Raw genomic sequence first — 22,853 nt, forward strand, 5'->3', positions numbered from 1 at the left:
ATAACTGGAAACAGACCACAACACAACAAAGAAATCTCAGTGAAGATATAAATGCTCTGAACATTCCAAGTTAGAAACTCTGAACTGAGAAATAAATATTGTTTATAAAGAGAAAATATTTGCCTTTTTTTCGATCTGTCGGGAGAATTGGTAGCTTGAGAGAAACTACTGTTGCTTTCATTCTATACGTTCTTCACAAGCGTCAACAGGAACGAGTGCCTTGATGAATAGCAACGTCAAGAAAGCAAGCGACAAGGTGAGAGCTTGACCGAACGGAAAACAGTCACGTGTTTCTAATTTGCATCACACAGCGTCTATTTCACACTTCGCGTCTTTTCATCCTCTTGTTACAGTTACTTTAGTATTTGTATCTTTACATATTATGTTGATATAGATACAAATGGGATTGACAAGTTACAACACACGAGCAAATAATCGATCTTAATCGTTTGACAATCTAGGCATAAGCACGTTTCACAGGGAAAGTAGTGAATGGGGTCAAAAGTGAAAGTAAAGCCACGCCATACAGTTCTGACTTTCAGTTTTGCGTTTTTGTTTCTAGTAGGAGTGGCAGAAATGAAAAGCCCCACGTTTCATTCCCAACTGGAAGCTTATTTGCTCCTAAGACAATGTGCCCTCGTGTGATTCATAATTTTGAGAAGCCTTGCCATTCCACCTTCATAGACTATTAGTGCCATATCCAGTAAAACTTTGGTTAAGCGAAACTGCAAAACGACAGACTCAAAATTCTTAGAAGAAATCCATTCAAAACAATGGACAGCGACTTCACTGTTGACAAAACTGGAAATGTTTACTGTTTGCTCCCATTACGTCACCCATCGATGACTCCTGTGGACTGAAAACGTGGTAACGTATACCTTTATATGGGTAACCCATTGCCAGCACAATGGATACCCACAGTCGCTCATGTCAGAAACTAAAAATGGAAGACAATCTAAAGGCACGTACACCAAAATTAAAAACGTACTTTTCCTCGATTGAACACCAGTACACCCTGGAAATGCGCAGGAAATGACCAATTCTCTCTGTTCGTTAAACTGGCAATCAGTGCCTAGTAAACAGTGTTCAGTGCTCAGTTACAGGTGTCAAACACCAACTCTGATTCCGTATCTATTCGTTGCGACAGGTATTCTAATTATTCATAGTTCATCATTATTGTAAGACAGAAACGCAGGGGAAATTATAATATACGAAACTTTGTACATCCCTTAAACCAGAGGTGGGATTTGTTCTCGCTCAAAGATATCACAACATAGACAAAGAAAAGAGAGACATAGGTAGTGATTCACTATCTGAACATTCGTGAATATAAATTTGCTCTCCATAACGGGAAATATCTTTGCAAGAATTTTGCTAAACAGGTTTCGGAATAGTTTCTAAAATCTATTCCCTGCCTCTCACCGTGGCTTCCGCTACTCCAGAGTTACCATCGGCATGATAGTCTGTGCCAGACAACTGCACCAAAATGTTGAAGAAGAAGGACCCCTGCGACTACAAAAGTCTTTACTCAAATACACGACCGGTTTCGTGAACTATATTTGCATTGTCAGCTACCTGTAGTCAGTTCAGAGAAGCGATCTGTTTAAAAACCGGAGAAAGCACTATTTCCTCTTTTAAGCAGATTGCTTCTATGGAATTACAACAAACACCTGATAATGCATACATAGTATGCGAAACCGTTCTTGTCCTTGAATAAAAAATTTTAGCAGTCACAGCGATCCTTTTTTATTCAAAACGGAATATTTAGACTGTGGATGGCCTACACACAAAGTGTCATGTAATAGAAATGTTAACGATAACGCAAGTGCAGTATGATCTAGAAAAGGCCTTTGCCACCGTACTTAGAGATGAGACAGGGATGGTTTGTAGGCTTATTGTGTGCCCTGCGTATTTTGTAAGACTGATATAAGAACTCCTTGCAGTATTATTGGTCAAATTCCGAATCAAATAGACATCTCCGAGAATATTCTGGTCAAGAGTTAGGTCTCATACAGACTGCGTACTCATACCCCCGTTCACGGCCCTATTCTTATTGGCCATGCTATAAGAGACATAATCTACAAACAACGTTAATGTTGAAATTAAATAATGTGCTGACAGAAGACTTCTTAAACTAGCCAGACTTCACTCAAATAGATCGGTCAAACTCGTACAGATAACAGAGATGATTTCAATGATTCTGCAGCCCAAATACGTGAAAAACTGCGGTCAACTGTTTCAAGAGTGTTCACAAGCAATTTGGCCTAACTATGAACTTTCAGAAAAACAGTGTCGTACAACCTCTCCATGAACCCCTCTTTAAGAATCCAAATCGCCACCGTAGCAGGTAAATCACTTATCCTTCGATGAAAGTATTTCTTCGGAACATTGCACATCTGAAAGAGAAGTGGAAAACAGAAATCTTGTTTCCCCCACTTGCTTCGGACACTACTCCCAGTAGGCCCTTCTCAACAAAGCACTAAAATGAAGGTGACCCGGTGAGATGCAAACGAAACGCAGTCGGTTGCAGAAGCTTTGGGGAAAGAAATCATCAATGTCCGTTTAATGAAACCATCCCCGGTTTTCGCCTTAAAAAGATTCTGGAAATTTATGAAAAGTCTAAATATGGATGACAAGTCGGGGTAATCCTGAGACAACACGAATAAGCAGTATAGATACCTTCGTCCTTAGCATCTTAAAAGATAGGATGCTGAAGCTCAGCGAATGCGGAATATGGAGCAAATCCAACCGCTACCCCCACGTAAAGTTAGATGTAAAATCTGTGGGTGTAAGATTGTGCCTGATTTGTTTCTTAAACTGGCAGATTCACCAACATCAACAATTTTTACACGAAAATACAGAAGAAGAAGGGATACTCGGTATCGAGTGTCAATGGACAATGTCTCTGAATGAAGGATTTCTTCCAAGGACTTTCAAAGGCAGTATGCAGACAGTTAATAGGAAATAACATTTTCTTTCAACACTAAACAAGAAAGAGAAAGCTGAAAGGTGGAAGGAATGTATAGAGGGGCTGCACAAGGGACATTAATTTCAAGGCAGTATTGCAGAATGGGGAAGCGGAAGTAGATGATGAGATGGGATACATTATACTGCGAGAAGAATTTGACAGAGCACTGAAAATCCTAATCCCAAACTAGGCCCAGAGTTGGTGATAGCTTTGGGAGACCCAGCCATGACAAAACTATTCCACCCAGTGTGAAATCTACACGAGGAAGGGGAAATACCTTCAGTGTTCAAGAAGATTGTAGTAACTAAAGATCAGAAAAAAGCAGGTGCCGATAGGTGCGAATATTACAGAACTTTCATATTTGCAAAATATTGACACGAAATCGTTACAGAAGAACTGAATAACTGCTAGAAGCCGACATTGGGGGAGATAAGTTTGGTTCCAGGATACATTTTGGAACACAAGAGGCTGTTCCGACCCTACGACTTATATAATAAGCTAGATTAAAGAAAGGCAAAGCTAAGTTGTGGACTTAGATAAAGGTTTTGTCAACGCTGTCTGGAATACATTTTAAAGACTGCAGCGGTAAAATACAGGGAGCAAAAGGTTGTATACACTACTGGCCATTAAAATTGCTACACCAAGAAGAAATGCAGATGATAAACGGGTATTCATTGGACAAATATATTGTACTAGAACTCACATGTGATTACATTTTCACGCAATTTGGGTGCATAGATACAGAGAAATCAGTACCCAGAACAACCACCTCTGGCCGTAATAATGGCCTTGATACGCCTGGGCATTGAGTCAAACAGAGCTTGGATGGCGTGTACAGGTACAGCTGTCCATGCAGCTTCAACACGATACCACAGTTAATCAAGAGTAGTTACTGGCGCATTGTGACGAGCCAGTTGCTCTCCCACCATTGACCAGACGTTTTCAGTTGGTGAGAGATCTGGAGAATGTGCTGGCCAGGGCAGCAGTCGAACATTTTCTGTATCCAGAAAGGCCCGTTCAGGACCTGCAACATGCGGTCGTGCATTATTCTCCTGAAATGTAGGGTTTCGCAGGGATCGAATGAAGGGTCGTAACACATTTGAAATGTAACGTCTACTGTTCAAAGTGCCATCAAAGCGAACAAGAGGTGACTGAGACGTGTAACCAATGGCACCCCATACCATCACGCCGGGTGATACGCCAGTATGGCGATGACGAATACATGCCTCCAATGTGAGTTCACCGCGATGTCGCCAAAGACGGATGCGACCATCATGATACTGTAAACAGAACCTGGATTCATCCGAAAAAATGACATTTTGTCATTCGTGCACCCATGTTCGTCGTTGAGTACACCATCGCGGGCGCTCCTGTCTGTGATGCAGCGTCAAGAGTAACCGCAGCCATGGTCTCCGAGCTGATAGTCCATGCTGCTGCAAACGTCGTCGAACTGTTCGTGCAGATGGTTGTTGTCTTGCAAACGTCCCCATCTGTTGACTCGGGGATCGAGACATGGCTGCACGATCCGTTACAGCCATGCGGATAAGATGCCTGTTATGTCGACTGCTAGTGATACGAGGCCGTTGGGATTCAGCACGGCGTTCCGTATTACCCTCCTGAACCCACCGATTCCATATTCTGCTAACAGTAATTGGATCTCGACCAACGCGAGCAGCAATGTCGCCATACAATAAACCGCAATCGCGATAGGCTACAATACGACCTTTATCAAAGTCGGAAACGTAATGGTACGCATTTCTCCTCCTTACAGGAGGCATCGCAACAACGTTTCACCAGGCAACGCCGGTCAAATGCTGTTTGTGTATGAGAAATCGGTTGGAAACTTTCCTCGTGTCAGTACGTTGTAGGTGTCACCACCGGCGCCAACCTTGTGTGAATGCTCTGAAAAGCTAATCATTTGAATATCACAGTATCTTCTTCCTGTCGGTTAAATTTCGCGTCTGTAGCATGTCATCTTCGTGGTGTAGGAATTTTAATGGCCAGTAGTGTACAACTTGTAGAGAAACCAGAGAGCAGTTATGGGACTCGAAGGGAAGCGATGGTTGAGAATGAAGGGAAGCGGTGGTTGACAATGTAGTGAGACAGAGTTGTAGCCTATCGCCGGTGTTATTCAATCTGTACCTTTGAGCGAGAAATAAAGGAAGCCAAAAGAAAATTTGGAGAATGAATTGAAGTTCAGGGCGAGGAAATAAAAACTCTTAGTTTTGTCTGTGACATTGCGATTCTGTCTGAGATAGCAAACGATTTGGAAATGCAGTTAAACGGACAGGATAATATCTTGAAAGGAGGATATGAGATGAATATTAACAAATGAATGGCAATGGAATGTAGTCGAATTAAATCAGCAATGCGAAGAGAATGAGATCAGGAAATGAGACAATAAAAGTAGTAGATGAGTTTAGCTGTTTGGGCAATAAAAATAACTGATGAGGACCGAAGTAGAGAGGATGTACGCAATGCGTCCCAGCTCCGCTAGGACTGCTTGTATGAAATTCCAAACTCCAATGCTATCTCATGGAGAGTTACGGCATTGCGATCCTTGGGTTTCAAGAACAGCCGTATAGATTGTGATCGGCAACCTGACTGAGAATGTAGCAGTACCTGTCTGGTACTCGTTGGAAAGTGGTGGTGGAGCAGCGAGGCAACATCATGTTAAGTTAGTCAAATCACGCCAGGGAACATCTTATATGACGTAATGTGTTTACGCTTATGACTGTTTAAGTTGTTCAACTGTTTTTCGGTGGTATGCTCTATTTAATGACGGCATGAAGGACATTAAGGACGTGCTACGAGCAACAAAGCCGCTAACAAGTCGCACAGACGAAAATGTGCAAGAAATAGCCGACATCATTACATCAGATACATGTGTTTCTGCACGACTCTTCGAAGAGCTGTCAGGAATACGGAAAACTATTGTGCACACAATTCTGGCCGAGGACTTGGGCAAAAAGAAAGGCTGTGCGTGGTTTGTGTTGCACGCACTTTCAGGTGATGAAAACCAGGACCGCGCGGCCGCTACGGTCGCAGGTTCGAATCCTGCCTCGGGCATGGATGTGTGTGATGTCCTTAGGTTAGTTAGGTTTAAGTAGTTCTAAGTTCTAGGGGACTGATGACCTTAGAAGTTAAGTCCCATAGTGCTCAGAGCCATTTTGAAAACCAGGGCAGGATCCAATACTGCAAAGACCTGTTACAACGAGCCCAGACTGATACTGATTACACAAAATAGATTTTAACTGGTGACGAGAATGCTGTTTCCAGTACGAGCCTCTTAGATAGTGGCAATTGAGCCCACAGAAGCCGAAACCAAAGACAGTCCGCTTGCAGAAGAACAGTGTGAAGTTAGTGCTAACAGTTTTCGTCGATCACAGGGAGTCTGTATGAGAAGGGCAAACAGTAAATTCTGGTCGCTTGTAAGCGAGAATTCATCAAATTCGACCGGAATACCGACGGACAGGTTCCTGGTCGCTCCCGCCTATAAAGCCAAGACCTTGCGCGAGATTTTGGCCAACAAACGGATCACAGCCCACGATCATCCGCCGTATTCGCAGGATTTGGCCCTTGCCGATTTGTAGTAGTTCCGCAAAGTGAAGTTGGCAATGAAAGGATACCGCTTCGACGCAGTTAATGACATCCAAGAAAACTGTGTTAAAGTATTAAATGAAATTCCAAAAAAGGACTAAGTGACTGTTCCAAATCACTTCGAAAGCGATTTCAGCACCCTTGCAACTGCCAAAGGTTTGCCACCGCTCTATTCACCCCGATGTCGTGTTTATTTTGACGACTACCCCTCTTCAGGGGTTTTATTTTCGACTATGAACGTCGGGGACATCTGTGGTGCGTTAATGTGGCATTGTTTTCACCTGAGGATGCTTTTTTAATGCAGCGAAACCAGTTGTCAGAATAAACACCAATTACAGCTACCTTGAGGTTCATTTTACTTACATTCATTATGAAGTTTAACGGCTGTGGCTGCCGGCATGACAAAGCCCTATGCCTGAGACTTAGGTTTGAACTCCGCAGCACGCCAATCAGCGATGCTAACCGCAACTTTCCGCTGCTTGAACCACAGGTCGCCGCATATTGTAAATTGCTACCCCGCCGCGTTTTTGTGTCTTTATGTGAAGGTTAGTGTTAGGTTTTTCTATTAGACGGACTAATTCACGAGGAAGGTTTGTTTGCATTATAAATAAATCTTACGGCTACAAGTACTGATTGGCTATAATTAAAGTGCAGCTACTGACGGAGGTCCAGGGTGGGCTGAAAAAATTGTGAGATATGCTACTTCGTTCATGCAAAAGTGATTTACGCCGAAAGAAAAATAGTTCCACTTCTGGACACAAAGTGCAAATCTGGTGGCGCTGTACACCGTTTGTACGAAAGTATGACATCCATGCTGTTACAATGAAATGAACACCCTTAGCTGCTTACAGGCGTTGACATACGTCAACGGGACAGATGAAAATGTGTGCCCCGACCGGGACTCGAACCCGGGATCTCCTGCTTAAATGGCAGACGCTCTATCCATCCTTTTTTTTAAATCTCATTTTGTTCTATACTGTTCGTTGTATTTGTTCGTGGCGGTCGTCCGATGACACACGTTCAGGTTGGTTGTTGTTCCGTGTACTCAGTTCTTTTTAATTATTTCTTTTTTATTTATTGCAGAGAGCAGCTAACCCTCCGACCGAAATCCATCTGAGCCACCGAGGACGCAGAGGATAGTGCGACTGCAGGGATTTATCTCTGGCACATGTCCGAAAGAACAGATACCATCTTAGTATGTACAGGGTTATTACAAATGATTGAAGCGATTTCACAGCTCTACAATAACTTTATTATTTGAGATATTTTCACAATGCTTTGCACACACATACAAAAACTCAAAAAGTTTTTTTAGGCATTCACAAATGTTCGATATGTGCCCCTTTAGTGATTCGGCAGACATCAAGCCGATAATCAAGTTCCTCCCACACTCGGCGCAGCATGTTCCCATCAATGGGTTCGAAAGCATCGTTGTGCGAGCTCGCAGTTCTGGCACGTTTCTTGGTAGAGGAGGTTTAAACACTGAATCTTTCACATAACCCTACAGAAAGAAATCGCATGGGGTTAAGTCAGGAGAGCGTGGAGGCCATGACATGAATTGCTGATCATGATCTCCACCACGACCGATCCATCGGTTTTCCAATCTCCTGTTTAAGAAATGCCGAACATCATGATGGAAGTGCGGTGGAGCACCATCCTGTTGAAGTCGGCGCTGTCGGTCTCCAGTTGTGGCATGAGCCAATTTTCCAGCATGTCCAGATACACGTGTCCTGTAACGCTTTTTTTGCAGAAGAAAAATGGGCCGTAAACTTTAAACCGTGAGATTGCACAAAACACGTTAATTTTTGGTGAATTGAGAATTTGCTGCAGGAATGCGTGAGGATTCTCTACCGCCCAGATATGCACATTGTGTCTGTTCACTTCACCATTAAGAAAAAATGTTGCTTCATCACTGAAAACAAGTTTCGCACTGAACGCATGCTCTTCCATGAGCTGTTGCAACCGCGCCGAAAATTCAAAGCGTTTGACTTTGTCATCGGGTGTCAGGGCTTGTAGCAATTGTAAACGGTAAGGCTTCTGCTTTAGCCTTTTCCGTAAGATTTTCCAAACCGTCGACTGTGGTACGTTTAGCTCCCTGCTTGCTTTATTCGTCGACTTCCGCGGTCTACGCGTCAAACTTGCCCGCACGCATTCAACCGTTTCTCCGCTCACTGCAGGCCGACCCGTTGATTTCCCCTTACAGAGGCATCCAGAAGCTTTAAACTGCGCTTACCATCCCCGAATGGAGTTAGCAGTTGGTGGATCTTTGTTGAACTTAGTCCTGAAGTGTTGTTGCACTGTTATGACTGACTGATGTGAGTGCATTTCAAGCACGACATACGCTTTCTCGGCTCCTGTCGCCATTTTGTCTCACTGCGCTCTCGAGCGCTCTGGCGGCTTCAGCCGAACAAAACTTTATGAGTTTTTCTACGTATCTGTAGTGTGTCGTGACCATATGTCAATGAATGGAGCTACAGTGAATTTATGAAATCGCTTCAATCATTTGTAATAGCCCCGTATATAGTTAAGGCTCCCCGTCCACTTGACCATCTTCTTCTTCTGTGCGAATGCACAAACAGTGCCCGAACTCTTACGGGAATCGGCAACGCACCGCGAGTAATGAGTACAATGGGCGGGGGCAATACGAATGTAGTGCGGGAAAATACGATGAGAATGTGGGTTTCGCGGGAGGCGTGCCAGAGATAAATCCCTGCAGTCGCGCTATGCTCTGTGTCCTCGGTGGCTCAGATGGATAGAGCGTCTGCCATGTAAGCAGGAGATCCCGGGTTCGAGTCCCGGTCGGGGCACACATTTTCATCTGTCCCCGTTGACGTATGTCCGAAAGAGCAGATACTATCTTAATATATATATATCCATGCCGTTGTTCGACAAGCCGTGACGTGAGTGAACAGTATGGCTATTGAAAAGGGAGACGTGCGCTGTAGTGAAACTGTTTAATGTGACCGGCAGCAGTTTCAGTGCTGCATTGACAGAGTATCGTCGACTGAAAGGTCTGAGAAAAGGCCGATGTCACTAAATCGATGAAAGAAGATGATAATGAAATTCGAAAACAGGTGATCTCGGTGTGGCGCCTGTAAGAGGATCGGGTCCTCTCCCTTTGGAAGTTACTGAAGAGGTTGCAGTTGCTGTAACTGACCGTACAGCACGTGCTCCGGGTTGTCATAGTGCCTGCGTATGTTACGACTTGCGCATGTTACGAGAATTGTCCATCCCATGGTCAATAGTACGGGAAGTTTTTCGATTTATTTTACACTGGTACCCGTACAAGAACGAGACGGTGCAGCAACTGACACCTCGTTATCCGCAGCAACATTCTGCATTATTGCTCTTCGGTTTCTGGTACGTATTGAAGTTTATGATATGTGATCGGGCAGTGTTCTGTGGAGTGAGGAGGCACAATTTACACTAAAGGGTGCCGCGAATTCACAGAAAAGCGAAATATGAGGTACAGTTAAACGGCGAGTTAGGCATTGTCATTCTACTCGCCGTATGTGACTTTTTGGCGGGGCGGGGGCCGGGGTGGCCGACCGGTTCTAGGCGCTACAGTCTGGAACCGCGAACCCCTACGGTCGCAGGTTCGAATCCTGCTTCGGGCATGAATGTGTGTGATGTCCTTAGGTTAGTTAGGTTTAAGTAGTTCTAAGTTCTAGGGACTGATGACCTCAGAAGTTAAGTCCCATAGTGCTCGGAGCCATTTGAACATTTTTGGCGGCATGCCAAAGCACTTTTACTCTCGGTCCGTTCTTCTTTGAAGAAAACACAACCAGAGGGTTCGAACCTGCGACCGTAGCTTCGCGCGGTTCCAGACTGTAGCGCCTAGAACCGCTCGGCCCCCCCTGCCGGCGCAACTAGAGAGTCTGGAAGGTGTACCGTGAAGTCTGCATGTTTCGAGACCACTTTGTACAGCAGGTGATTGGTGCTTTGGAAGAGCACAACTGTTTTCCTTGCAATACGGTAGAACACCTCATGTCGCTCGCCCAGTGAAAGATCTGGTTAAAGCTGCTGTCCAAGACCGTGTTATTTACATAGGTTTCTCAGATGCTTCGACAGCAAGATGACCTAATGTGAATCAGTGTGACTTTTGACTCTTGGGGATATCTAAAAGAAAGCGTTTACTAGGAAAATGTTCTGTCTCTACCTGATCTGATTGCCAGTATAGAGGAAGACGTTTCTCAGATTCCAGATTGTTGATCAAGTCATTTTACAAATACAGCATCTCGCCGCCGTTTCGGGTGTTCATATTGAACAAATTGTGTAAGTAGCGGGTAAGAATAAAATCAGCATTGTGCCTTTCTCACTTTTCCTATCTTTTCTGCTCACGACCCGTTCCTCATGCATTACATATGGGAACATTTCTGTACGTCTTTCTTCCATTCACAGCGCCAGATTTGCAGCTAGAGTGTACAATCGGATTTTTTTTTTCAGCGTAAATCGGTTCACATTAACGCATTATAATATTTACCAAGTTTTTTTGCCATACGAAAATTACTGCCCACACTGCTGTACTTTCATCATACCCGTCCAGCACTTAGTTCTACCAATGTGAGGTCGGGGTGAGCCGCTGGTGTTAATAGATGAAGTTTCAGAAAGCAAGATTAACCAGACTTACATGTGGCAGACTTTTGACTTGACCATCACCAACTGCAAAATCTTGGGTTGTTGAGTGGGTAAAAGTTTTTCGCTGGGCTCGTAACGTATGGTCGCGGAGGATGCCGAATTTATTGCAAATCACTCGAAAGAAGTACGAGGAAAATTCCCTTTGTGATACGTTCTAGCAAGCCTGATGCCAAGATGAAACGTAGTTCAAAATTATGATTGCAACATATTCAAATAATTCTTGTTGTTTGTAGTGCGTAAGGGCCAGTCAGTTTTTATAAAGTGAATTTAGCGTGGCGTGTACTCCTTATAGTGTTTCTTTGTTATAGCAGCGAAAACGTCTTATGAATTTTCAGAAACATTAACGAGGTAGATAATGAATTCTTGGCGTGAAACAACACGAAGTAATTTTGAGCGCCAATGGCTTAATGGTATACTGTTATTGTCGATTAAAATATTGCTTATCTCTCAGTATATATTACTAAATTAATTTTTGTTTCTGTATGTGAAAGTTGGTCTCAGAAATTACTGCAGAGATTTTGATGCGATTTAGAATAATAGACAAACAGATACACAAGTAAGATTTGTGTATATAAATTATTACCGATACGCCAGACAAGCTGTCTGGCCGTGCATATACTTTGTGGTACCTTTGTGAATCCTCCTCTTCTAGCCGACCAAACACTGGCAGTGAAAATTCCAACCACCACCTGGATTCAAATCCATTACCTCCTAGTCGATCGTCACCGCACAGACATGCGTTACGACCTCGGCAAAGTGCAGTTTGATGGCAGTATTCTCCGACACAACAAGTACTCCAAAAATCTTGATATCACACTCAACCGTAATATACAGGGTGTTACATAAAGGTACGGCCAAACTTTCAGGAAACATTCCTCACACACAATGAAAGAAAATATGTTATGTGGACATGTGTACAGAAACGCTTACTTTCCATGTTAGAGCTCATTTTATTACTTCTCTTCAAATCACATCGATCATGGAATGGAAACACACAGCAACAGAACGTACCAGCGTGACTTCAAACACTTTGTTACATGAAATGTTCAAAATGTCCTCCGTTAGCGAGGATACATGCATCCACTCTCCGTCGCATGGAATCCCTGATGCGCTGATGCAGCCTTGGAGAATGGCGTATTGTATCACAGCCGTCCACAATACGAGCACGAAGAGTCTCTACATTTGGTACCGGGGTTGCGTAGACAAGAGCTTTTAAATGCCCTCATAAATGAAAGTCAAGAGGATTGAGGTCAGGAGAGCGTGGAGGCCATGGAATTGGTCCGTCTCTGTTGTTGAGAAGCGTACGAATACTTCGACTGTAATGTGCAGGAGCTCCATCGTGCATGAATCACATGTTGTGTCGTACTTGTAAAGGCACATGTTCGAGCAGCACAGGTAGAGTATCCCGTGCGAAATCAAGACAACGTGCTCCATTGAGCGTAGGTGGAAGAACATGGGGCCCAATCAAGACATCACCAACAATGCCTGCCCAAACGTTCACAGAAAATCTGTGTTGATGACGTGATTGCACAATTGCGTGCGGATTCTCGTCAGCCCACACATGTTGATTGTGAAAATTTACAATTTGATCACGCTGTAATGAAGCTTCATCCGTAAAGAGAACATTAGCACTGAAATGAGGATTGACACATTGTTGGATGAGCCATTCGCAGAAGTGTACCCGTGGAGGCGAATCAGCTGCTGATAGTTCCTGCACACGCTGTACATGGTATGGAAACAACAGGTTCTTCCGTAGCACTTTCCATACAGTGACGTGGTCAACGTTACCTTGTACAGCAGCAACTTCTCTGACGCTGACACTAGGGTTATCGTCAACTGCACGAAGAATTGCCTGGTTCATTGTAGGTGTCCTCGTCGTTCTAGGTATTCCCCAGTCGCGAGTCATAGGCTGGAATTTTCCGTGCTCCCTAAGATGCCGATCAATTGCTTCGAACGTCTTCCTGTTGGGACACCTTCGTTCTGAAAATCTGTCTCGATACAAACGTACCGCGCCACGGCTATTGCCCCGTGCTAATCCATACATCAAATGGGCATCTCCCAACTCCGCATTTGTAAACATTGCACTGACTGCAAAACCACGTTCGTGATGAACACTAACCTGTTGATGCTACGTACTTATGTGCTTGATGCTAGTACTGTAGAGCAATGAGTCGCATGTCAACACAAGCACCGAAGTCAACATTACCTTCCTTCAATTGGGCCAACTGGCGGTGAATCGAGGAAGTACAGTACATACTGACGAAACTAAAATGAGCTCTAACATGGAAATTAAGCGTTTCCAGACACATGTCCACATAACATCTTTCCTTTATTTGAGTGTGAGGAATGTTTCCTGAAAGGTTGGCCGTACCTTTTTGTAACACCCTGTATATATGGGAAACACAACAGCCAAGATAAAGACTCGCAACGGCATCATTGAGAGGTTGTGTGGCACGATATGGAGGATTTCGATGGAGACACAATACACTGTTCAACAACACGATGCCTATGATTTCTGGTACAATCACACCAACTCCTGTCTACTGGCTTCCCCTGCTAAGCAATATCTACGCGCCATGCATTCGCAGGACTGAAACCCTGCTTAGAGATTACCGATATACAAGAGAATAATGAACTACCCAGTCATCACGACATACCCGTCTCCCAAAGAAATAGGCTTCGTTAGAGACACCCCCCGCTGTTGTACGCTGAACAGCTAACTACAAGTAACACCAAAGTAAGAGATCTCTGGAACAAGAACTGCCAGTACATCGGAAATGACCGAGAACTGAAATAGTTCGAGAGATATAATTCTGATTCTGTGGGTGTCGGGCTTGACAGGAAACTGTGAGTCAAACTGAATAGAATTCGCACGGAACGTGCTCGGTGCTTTGACTCACTCTATAAATGGGGTATTGTGGAATCTCCGCATTGTTACCGTGGTGCGCTGAAACAATCTGTCAGACATATAAGAGAGCAGTGCTTCCTACGATGCTATAAGGGCATGTGGAATGATTTTATATACGCCAATGTCACAGTGTTGGAATGGGTTAGAAACCTAGATACTAATATTTAGTCTATTTATTTTTGTTTTACATATTATAAATGTACTGCATTTGTGTGCTATACGAATAATGACGATGATGATGAGCGACCTAGGTTGTGGTGGCAGGTTCAGTAACGTATATCAAGTGGAAAAACTGATCTGAGAACAGAACGAAGTGTGCAGTTTAACGTTGTGTAGATGGCGAGGTCTTAAGTAATTGTGACGAATAGTCTTGTTCATATATTTCTCTTAAAGTTGTCATTTTGTGTGTTTTGTGCAAATGGAGGAAGTGGTGCACTATGCAGGGAGTTTCAAAGTGTTTCCGACAAACATTAAGGGGTGAAAGGCCATGTCATGGGGAACAACTTTTGTTTGAAACAAAATGTTCTCTGGCGCTTTCCAGCGACGCAAGTCATCCTTTAGTATTCGTAGAGCCTGGGGCGACAAGATTTCACCGAACTAGCTGGGTCTACTAACCGGGTGTGCTCCTCGCTACCTACTACAGTAAACTGATAGTGATTTACTAAATAAATAAATAAATATATATATAAAAATGAGTATCTTAAGCGGAGAAAGATATTTCACATGACTGGATGACAGGAAAAACACGTTGCTTACAAACGTCGCAGAGTGCCTACGTCCTGCCGCCTGTCAGGGGAATAACAAAACGATAGCCAGTGTCGCTGGGAACCGTCAGCGAACATTTTGACTGTAACAAAAGTTGTTTTCCATGACGTGGTCTATTACCCATAGATGTTTGTCGCAGAGACTTTGAAACACCCAGCATAATGAATTGCTTCAGACGATATATCACCAACAGAAAAATATTAAATATTGGTGAAGTTTTATAAGCAGTTAATATCATGTCACTATGCTTTATTGGCTAAATTCAAATGTATCCGAACTCACTGAGTTCTTCCTCTGCAACCGATACATTTTCGCACGTACGCTGCTGTAATTTTCCTCTTTTGAGTAATCTTTGTGTATTGATAAGCAAAAGATAGACGTAGAAGCCGAAATTAGCGGACTGTAGTAGACGTGAAGAGATTTCTCTAATACACTGGACAGTCATATTAACGCCACCAACCGTCAAAAGCTAGAATAATCGCCTTTGGTAGCGCAGGACGTGAAGGAATAGAGTGAACTAGATTCTATAGGTACCGGTAGGGATGTGGAGCCATGCCGACGGAAGTGCTATGGCCGGCGTTTGAGGATCCATGGCGCGAATTGCCCTACCGAGGTGGTCTCCCAGATTCTCAATTGGTTTTAAATTCTGGGATGTCTGGTGGCCAGAGGAGTACGGTAAACCAATCCTGTTGCTCTACGAACCACGCAAGTACACAGCAAGCTGCGTGACCCGTTGCATTGTCCTGCTGACAGACGTCATCGTGGAAAGGAAAAACACTTAGGGTGAACATGGTCCTCAAGGAGATATGCATTCTTGATCCATTGTGCCTTCCAGAATGATGAGATCACTCACGAAAACGTTCCCTCCTGTTTGCACAGTGTTTTAGATGTTTCATTCAAACACACCAACGGCCGTCTGTCAGGTAGAGCATAAAACGTCATCCAAGCCCACTTGTCACCACTCAATGGACGACCAGTTGCGTTACTGGCGTGCAAATTCCAGTCTTCGTCACCGATGAATAGCAGTCAGCATGGATGCATACTGCGGAGGCCCATACGCAGCGAGGTTCAAAAAATGGCTCTGAGCACTATGGGACTTAACATCTGTGGTCATCAGTCCCCTAGAACTTAGAACTACTTAAAACTAACTAACCTAATTACTTCACACACATCCATGCCCGAGGCAGGATTCGAACCTGCGACCGTAGCAGTCGCGCAGTTCCGGACTGAGCGCCTAGAACCGCTAGACCACCGCGGACGGCTCAGCGAGGTTCGCTGAACGCTCGTTGAGAAGACACAGTTTACAACCATCCTTGACCTGAAAGCCAATGATCATACCCTTTTCGACGTCAGATAAATCATTTCATTTCCGCACTACAACAACGACTGCACTGTTGTCTGCGTCATCCCGACACGCTTTATACACCATCCTCTGCTAGAGCGATGACCTGCCGCCTGTGAGCTGTTACTGCATGTCTACGTCGAACATAGGAGATGGTCGCATTAATGTGACTGGGCTGTGTAACGGCAGCTGTACTTCTCTTGGAGATGATAAACAAGAAGTACTTCCCGAAACTTCAACTATAGATGGTATAATAACGGTTTTCGGCTCATAAGCTGTATAAAATACCTGACGTCATAGGGATCTCAGTAAAAAGAGTGCGATACATTTTTAACAAGAAGAATTAACAATGAGAAATAGGGGTGCCACCTAGCCAAAGGTAAATGTAACGATTTGTTACTGTGAATGAGACATGGGCCCATCATTTCACGCTGTCAGTCGAAACTGTTGGTGAAGACTGTGGTCGTCATTCCAAAAAGGCAGAATATTCAACTGCTGAGAAGATTAAAGATCACGGTTGATGGTTTGTGGAATGCAAAATGGGCTTCTTCCTATTGGTTGCCTTGTAAAACAGTACCTGACAACAGCTATAGAAATCTCTTGGGTCAAACTGTTGAAAACAAGCCTGGGAAAATGCTTACATTAAAAAAAAAAGAAAGAAGTCACGTTTTATCAGGACAGTACGATTCTCCTCAACGGTGCTTTGGCTACGGGAAAACTGACATATTTAAAATACCGGCTGCTCGACCTACACTATCTGATCAAAAGTGTTCGGACACCCCTTTGCTCAAATGGTTCAAATGGCTCTGAGCACTATGGGACTTAACTTCTGAGGTCATCAGTCCCCTAGAACTTAGAACTACTTAAACCTGACTAACCTAAGGACATCACACACATCCATGCCTGAGGCAGGATTCGAACCTGCGACCGTAGCGGCCGCACGGTTCCAGACTGTAGCGCCTAGAACCGCTCGGCCACACCGGCCGGGCACCCCTTTGTAATTCGGAACTGACCCTTGGATGCCACGAGAGGCGAAACCGCCAACATAAAAGGGGGCGGGGAGACTTGTACCAACAGTAGAAAAGCATTAACAGCGGAACGGATCCGTCAGGAGAGCTCAGCGACTTCGAATGTGGACTAGTCGTTTGATGCCACCTGAGTAACAAATCCATCAGGATCATTTCAACCAATCTAATTTGCCAAGTCTGCGCTGATGGTGTGACTGTGAAACGGAATGCGGAAGAACAACCACGAAGCAATGACCACAGCTTTACCGTGACTAAGGAGACCTTATGCACTGGCAGACAAGAAGCGTCGAGCTTTGTGGAAGGTGATTGTATAAAATTACATGAAATCAGCGGAACAAATGACTCCTGAGTTGCAAAGTACTACCAGCAGCCCAGCTATCATAGTGTCTTTGCCTAGGGAGTTGAAACAATGGGATACATTTGGTGACCATACATTTCTGTAATCAATGCTAAGCGACGCTGGAGGTGGTATGAAGAGCGAGACTATTGGACAGTGGAGGATTGGAAACGAGTGATCTGAAAGGGTATGGCCAACTTCCTTCCCATCCTTCCCTAACCCACTGGGACCAATGTCCTCACTGTTTGGTCCCCTCCCCAAGTCAACCAGTCACCCAACCAACCAACGAGTGATTTGGAGATATGTATGCCGCTATACCTAGTGACAACCCGATGAAAGAGTTTGGGTTTCGCGAAAGCCTGGAGGCGTGACCTACCATTATGTGTAGTACAAACAGTGAAGTATGTGGGAGGTGGTGTTACAGTACGGGGCTGTTATACATGGTTAGTGTGCTATCTTCTTATAGTCCTTAAGAAAACGCTAAATGTCGAAGGATATGAACACATTTTACAGAGCTGTGTACTGCGTAAAGTAGGGGAACAGCTCGGAGACGATAATTGTTTTACCAGCGTGACAACGCACTCTGTCAAGAAACAGCATCTGTGAGGCAATGGTTTGTGGACAATAACGTTCCTGATATGGACTAGCGTCGACAGAGTCTCGAGCTAAATCCAACAGAACAGCTTTGGGATCAGTTAGAACGTTGACTTGTCTCCATATCCCAGCGTTCAACAGCACTGCCTGTTCTGGTTTCTGCTCTTACGGAAGACTCGACGCATAATGAAACACTTCATTAAAAGTCTCCCCAGCAGAGTTCAAGCAGCCATAAAGATGAACAGTGGACACGCTCTGTATTAATGTCCACTAATAGGTGTCCACATACTTTTGGTTGAGGTATTGAACAGATTTGGCCTCCTTCTGATTGCCCTCGACCAACAGTTGAGGAAGTATATGACTTGGAAACCTTTTGAGCCCAATGACAAGTATACGAGATTTTTGCAGTCCTGCTAAGGATAGTGTTTACTCACTGAAAAAATGTTGGACAAAGTACTGCTCAGCTTCGATGTATCTATGTTTAAAGAACTGCTTTTTGGCACCACTATAAAGTGCTGTACTTTATATTTATTTACATATGACAATTTTCCGTCAAGAGGTCATCTTCTAGTCACGGGTTAACATTATACAAGGTTAAAGGAAGGTTCCATGGCGTCAAGTACATAATTGTTTTCAGTCCTTATTCATGAGACTGCTTTGCACAGACAGTATGCTGAATACTGCTATGGACTGCCAGTTTCTGCGTATGGTGATTGATGAAAATTGTATGAGATAATCGATGCACCTCTATGTGACAGATGCTGCAACTAAAAGTAGTTAATCTATTTGACGACAGGAACCTTTCTTTAAACTGATGTGATTGTAATTCGTGACTTGAAGATGATCACTTGCCTAAAACTGGTTTTCTGTGAGCAACTTCAGATTACAGATTTTCTCAAAAGTACATTTACAGAAGAGCAGACCATTGGAAATTGGTTTTTTTTTTTTTTTGTTTAACATACGCAATCTTTCAATCTCACGAGCGGAGATGTCTCGCCGACTGTGAGCGCTTGATGATGGTGGTATTTCCACTTATAGTAGTAGCAGAAGAAGGAAAACAATAAACAATAATACGTACAGTGTAGTAATTGACAGCTGCTTCCTAGGGAATTTGGAAAAACGGGATCAGTATCCGTGATAACGATCGATGTTGTACGACAGCGGCAGAAGCGGTTCACCGGTATACTCACGTTGTCTGGAGCTGAGTCCTGGTGTTGGTGGTCGGTGGCGCAGCTGGCAGGGAGAGCCTGCAGCAGCAGTAGCAGCAGCGGCAACAGTAGTGCGCGGCGTCGCATCTCGCTACATGTCGCTGGAGCTGGAGTCGTCGGCCGTTGCCGGAGCGGCTGTCGGGCGACTGGAGGCTCCGCGGCTGGAGGCCAGCGCTTTCTCCGCCGGAGAGGGAAACCTGCCGCTGCCGGCGCCCGCCCCCACCCCGCGCGCCGTCCGCACCTTCTCGGTCGCGGCCGTGGAGGAGGTCACTACCGCGCCGCCGTGCCGGGTCGGCCTTTCTACACCTATCTGATCCTTGCGTAACTGCCACGTTACTTGCCATGTCGCAGCCATACCGTCTTCCTCGTAGGCGGGAAGCGACGAGAAACAAGCGGTGCTCATTACCACACGAGTCGAAGGGCTAGCGAAAGAAAAAATTCGGGAAATTTTTGCGATTTTTTTCCGTATTGGATGCTCTTGAACTCTGCCACTGTTACTTTAAAGGATACTGTTGAATAATGTCTGCCACCAGTCTGAAGGCTGTTTATTTAAATCACGACCATTTTCGTACTTCAGTTTCGTTTCCAAATTCACTGTTGGAGTTCACTGGCGCACCTAATAGGCCAACTGCGTGATTTTGACTGGGGCAACGTAAGTGAAGCTATTGCACATTTCTTGTGAAAGTAATCATTTGAACGACCGTATTCCGTGCGGCTGGTCCCGGCGGAGGTTCGAATCCTCCCTCGGGCATGGTTGTGTGTGTTTGTCCTTAGGATAATTTAGGTTAAGTAGTGAGTAAGCTTAAGGACTGATGCCCTTAGCAGTTAAGTTCCATAAGATTTCAAACATATTTGAACATTTTGAACAACCGTATTCCGATATTCAAACATTAAAGCGTTAAATGTTGTTAATTGTTGAGAGACGTGAACTCACAGCATCAAGCGTGTTTCCTTTGGAAAACACTAATTATTGTCAAAGAGATTAGACCTGTGAGGTGCAGAGAGGATAAACACATTAAAGACCGCAATATATTACATAACTCCATAGCCACACTATCAGATTATAATAAGACGTCTCACATAAAACCGGTATTGGTGATTGGTGTGCGTTGTCCATCATGCGCATTATTGGCCCCATGTTATTCAATTACACCTTAAACAGTGCCAGATACATAAAAATCTCTGAGTCTTCCTATGCACAGTCAACAGATGCAGAGAAGCTGTTTATACACTACTGGCCATTAAAATTGCTACACCACGAAGATGACGTGCTACAGACGGGAAATTTAACCGATAGGAAGAAGATGCTGTGATATGCAAATGATTAGCTTTTCAGAGCATTCACAGAAGGTTGGCGCCGGTGGCGACACCTACAAAATGCTGACATGAGGAAAGTTTCCAACCGATTTCTCATACACAAACAGCATTTTACCAGCGTTGCCTGGTGAAACGTTTCCGTGATGCCTCGAGTAAGGGAGAGAAATGCGTAACGTCACGTTTGCGACTTTGATAAAGGTCGGATTGTAGCCTATCGCGATTGCGGTTTATCGTATCGCGACATTGTTGCTCGCGTTGGTCCAGATCCAATGACTGTTAGCAGAATATTGAATCGGTGGGTTCAGGACGGTAATACGGAACGCCGTGCTGGATCCCAACGGCCTCGTATCACTAGCAGTCGAGATGACAGGCACCTTACCCGCATGGCCGTAACGGATCGTGCAGCCACGCCTCGATAACTGAGTCAACAGATGGGGACGTTTGCAAGACAACAAGCATTTGCACGAACAGTTCGACGACGTTTGCAGCAAGATGGATTATCAGCTCGGAGACCGTGGCTGTGGTTACCCTTGACGCTGCATCACAGACAGGAGCGCCTGCGATGGTGTACTCAACGACGAACCTGGATGCAAGAGTAGCAAAACATCATTTTTTCGGATGAATCCAGGTTCTGTTTACAGCAACATGATGGTCGCATCAGTGATTGGCGACATCGCGGTGAACGCTCATTGGAAGCGTGTTTTCGTCATCGACATACTGGCGTATCACCCGGCGTGATGGTATGGGGTGCCATTGGTTACACGTCTCGGTCACCTCTTGTCCGCATTGACGGCACTTTGAACAGTGGACGCTACATTTCAGATGTGTTACGACCCGTGGCTCTACCCTTCATTCGATCCCTGCGAAACCCTACATTTCAGCAGGATAATGCACAACCGCCTGTTGCAGGTCCTGTATGGACCTTTCTGGATACAGAAAATGTCCGACTGCTGCCCTGGCCAGCACATTCTCCAGATCTCTCACCAATTGAAAACGTCTGGTCAATGGTGGCCGAGCAAGTCGCTCGTCACAATACGCGACACACTACTCTTGTTGAACTGTGGTATCGTGTTGAAGCTGCATGGGCAGCTGTACCTGTATACGCCATCCAGGCTCTGTTTGACTCAATGCCCAGGTGTATCAGGGCCGTTATTACGGCCAGAGGTGGTTCTTCTGGGTACTGATTTCTCAGGATCTATGCACGCAAATTGCATGAAAGTGTAATCACATGTCAGTACTAGTATAATATATTTGTACAATGAATACCCGTTTATCATCTGCATTTCTTCTTGGTGTAGCAATTTTAATGGCCAGTAGTGTAGTATTCAAGCAAGATGCACCAACCGCTCACACATCCAATAGAAACTAGACATTAAGCCTTCACAATAAAATAATAAGGTACATAAACCATAGCAAGCAACTACTTAAGCACTTTTTGTTTTTGTGTGATAATTTTCTGCTTTTTTTCTTTTTTTTATGTACATATGGAAACCAACATCCTCAGTAGCATAAAAAGGATGACTGGTGGACATTCAGAGGATATACACTGAGATGACAAAAGTCATGTGATACCTCCCAATATCGTGTCGGACCTCCTTTTTTCCCGGTATGCGCCTCGACGTGGCGTAGACTCAACAAGTCGTTGTAAGTCCCGCCCCAAAAATATTGAGCCATGCTGTCTCTATAGTCGTCCAGGATTTTGCGCACGAACTGACCTTTCCACTACGTCTCATAAATATTCGTTGGAATTGATGTCGACGATGTGTGTGGCCGAATCATTCGCGTGACTGTTCAGAATATTCTTTAAACTAATCGTGAACAATTGTGGCCCGGTGACATGGCTCATTGCCATCCATAAAAATTCCATCGTTGTTTGGGAACGTGACGGCCATGAATGGCTGCAAATGGGCTCGAAGCAGCCGAAAAAGGCCATTTCCCGTCAATGATCGGCTTATTTGAAACAGAGAACCCAGTCCATTCCATGTGAACACAGCCCACACTGTTACTGAGCCACCACCAACTTGCACAGTGCCTTCTTGACAACTTGAGCCGTAGTTTTGTGATGTCTGTGCCACACTCGAACCCTACCATCAGATCTTACCAGCTGAAATCGGGCCTCATTTGACCAGTCCACGGTCTTCCAGTCAC

General features: G+C 44.5%; 1 protein-coding gene and 1 non-coding gene across 2 annotated transcripts in view; one reads left to right on the plus strand and one right to left on the minus strand.

The window, feature by feature from the left end:
• LOC124612855 (trypsin-1-like) overlaps positions 1–19,605 on the minus strand; it is a 110,680-nt gene extending 91,075 nt beyond the window's left edge. The window contains exon 1 of the mRNA XM_047141284.1: positions 19,371–19,605. Within this exon, the coding sequence (XP_046997240.1) occupies positions 19,371–19,475 (105 nt within the window). The 5' untranslated portion in view covers positions 19,476–19,605. The remainder of the gene's footprint in view (positions 1–19,370) is intronic.
• Positions 9,302–9,375, plus strand: Trnat-ugu. The gene has a single exon. It is a non-coding gene; the product is annotated as a tRNA-Thr (tRNA).
• Positions 19,606–22,853: the final 3,248 nt, after the last annotated feature.

This window comes from Schistocerca americana, chromosome 4 (genome assembly GCF_021461395.2).
Source record: "Schistocerca americana isolate TAMUIC-IGC-003095 chromosome 4, iqSchAmer2.1, whole genome shotgun sequence".
Taxonomy (NCBI): Eukaryota; Metazoa; Arthropoda; class Insecta; order Orthoptera; family Acrididae; genus Schistocerca; species Schistocerca americana.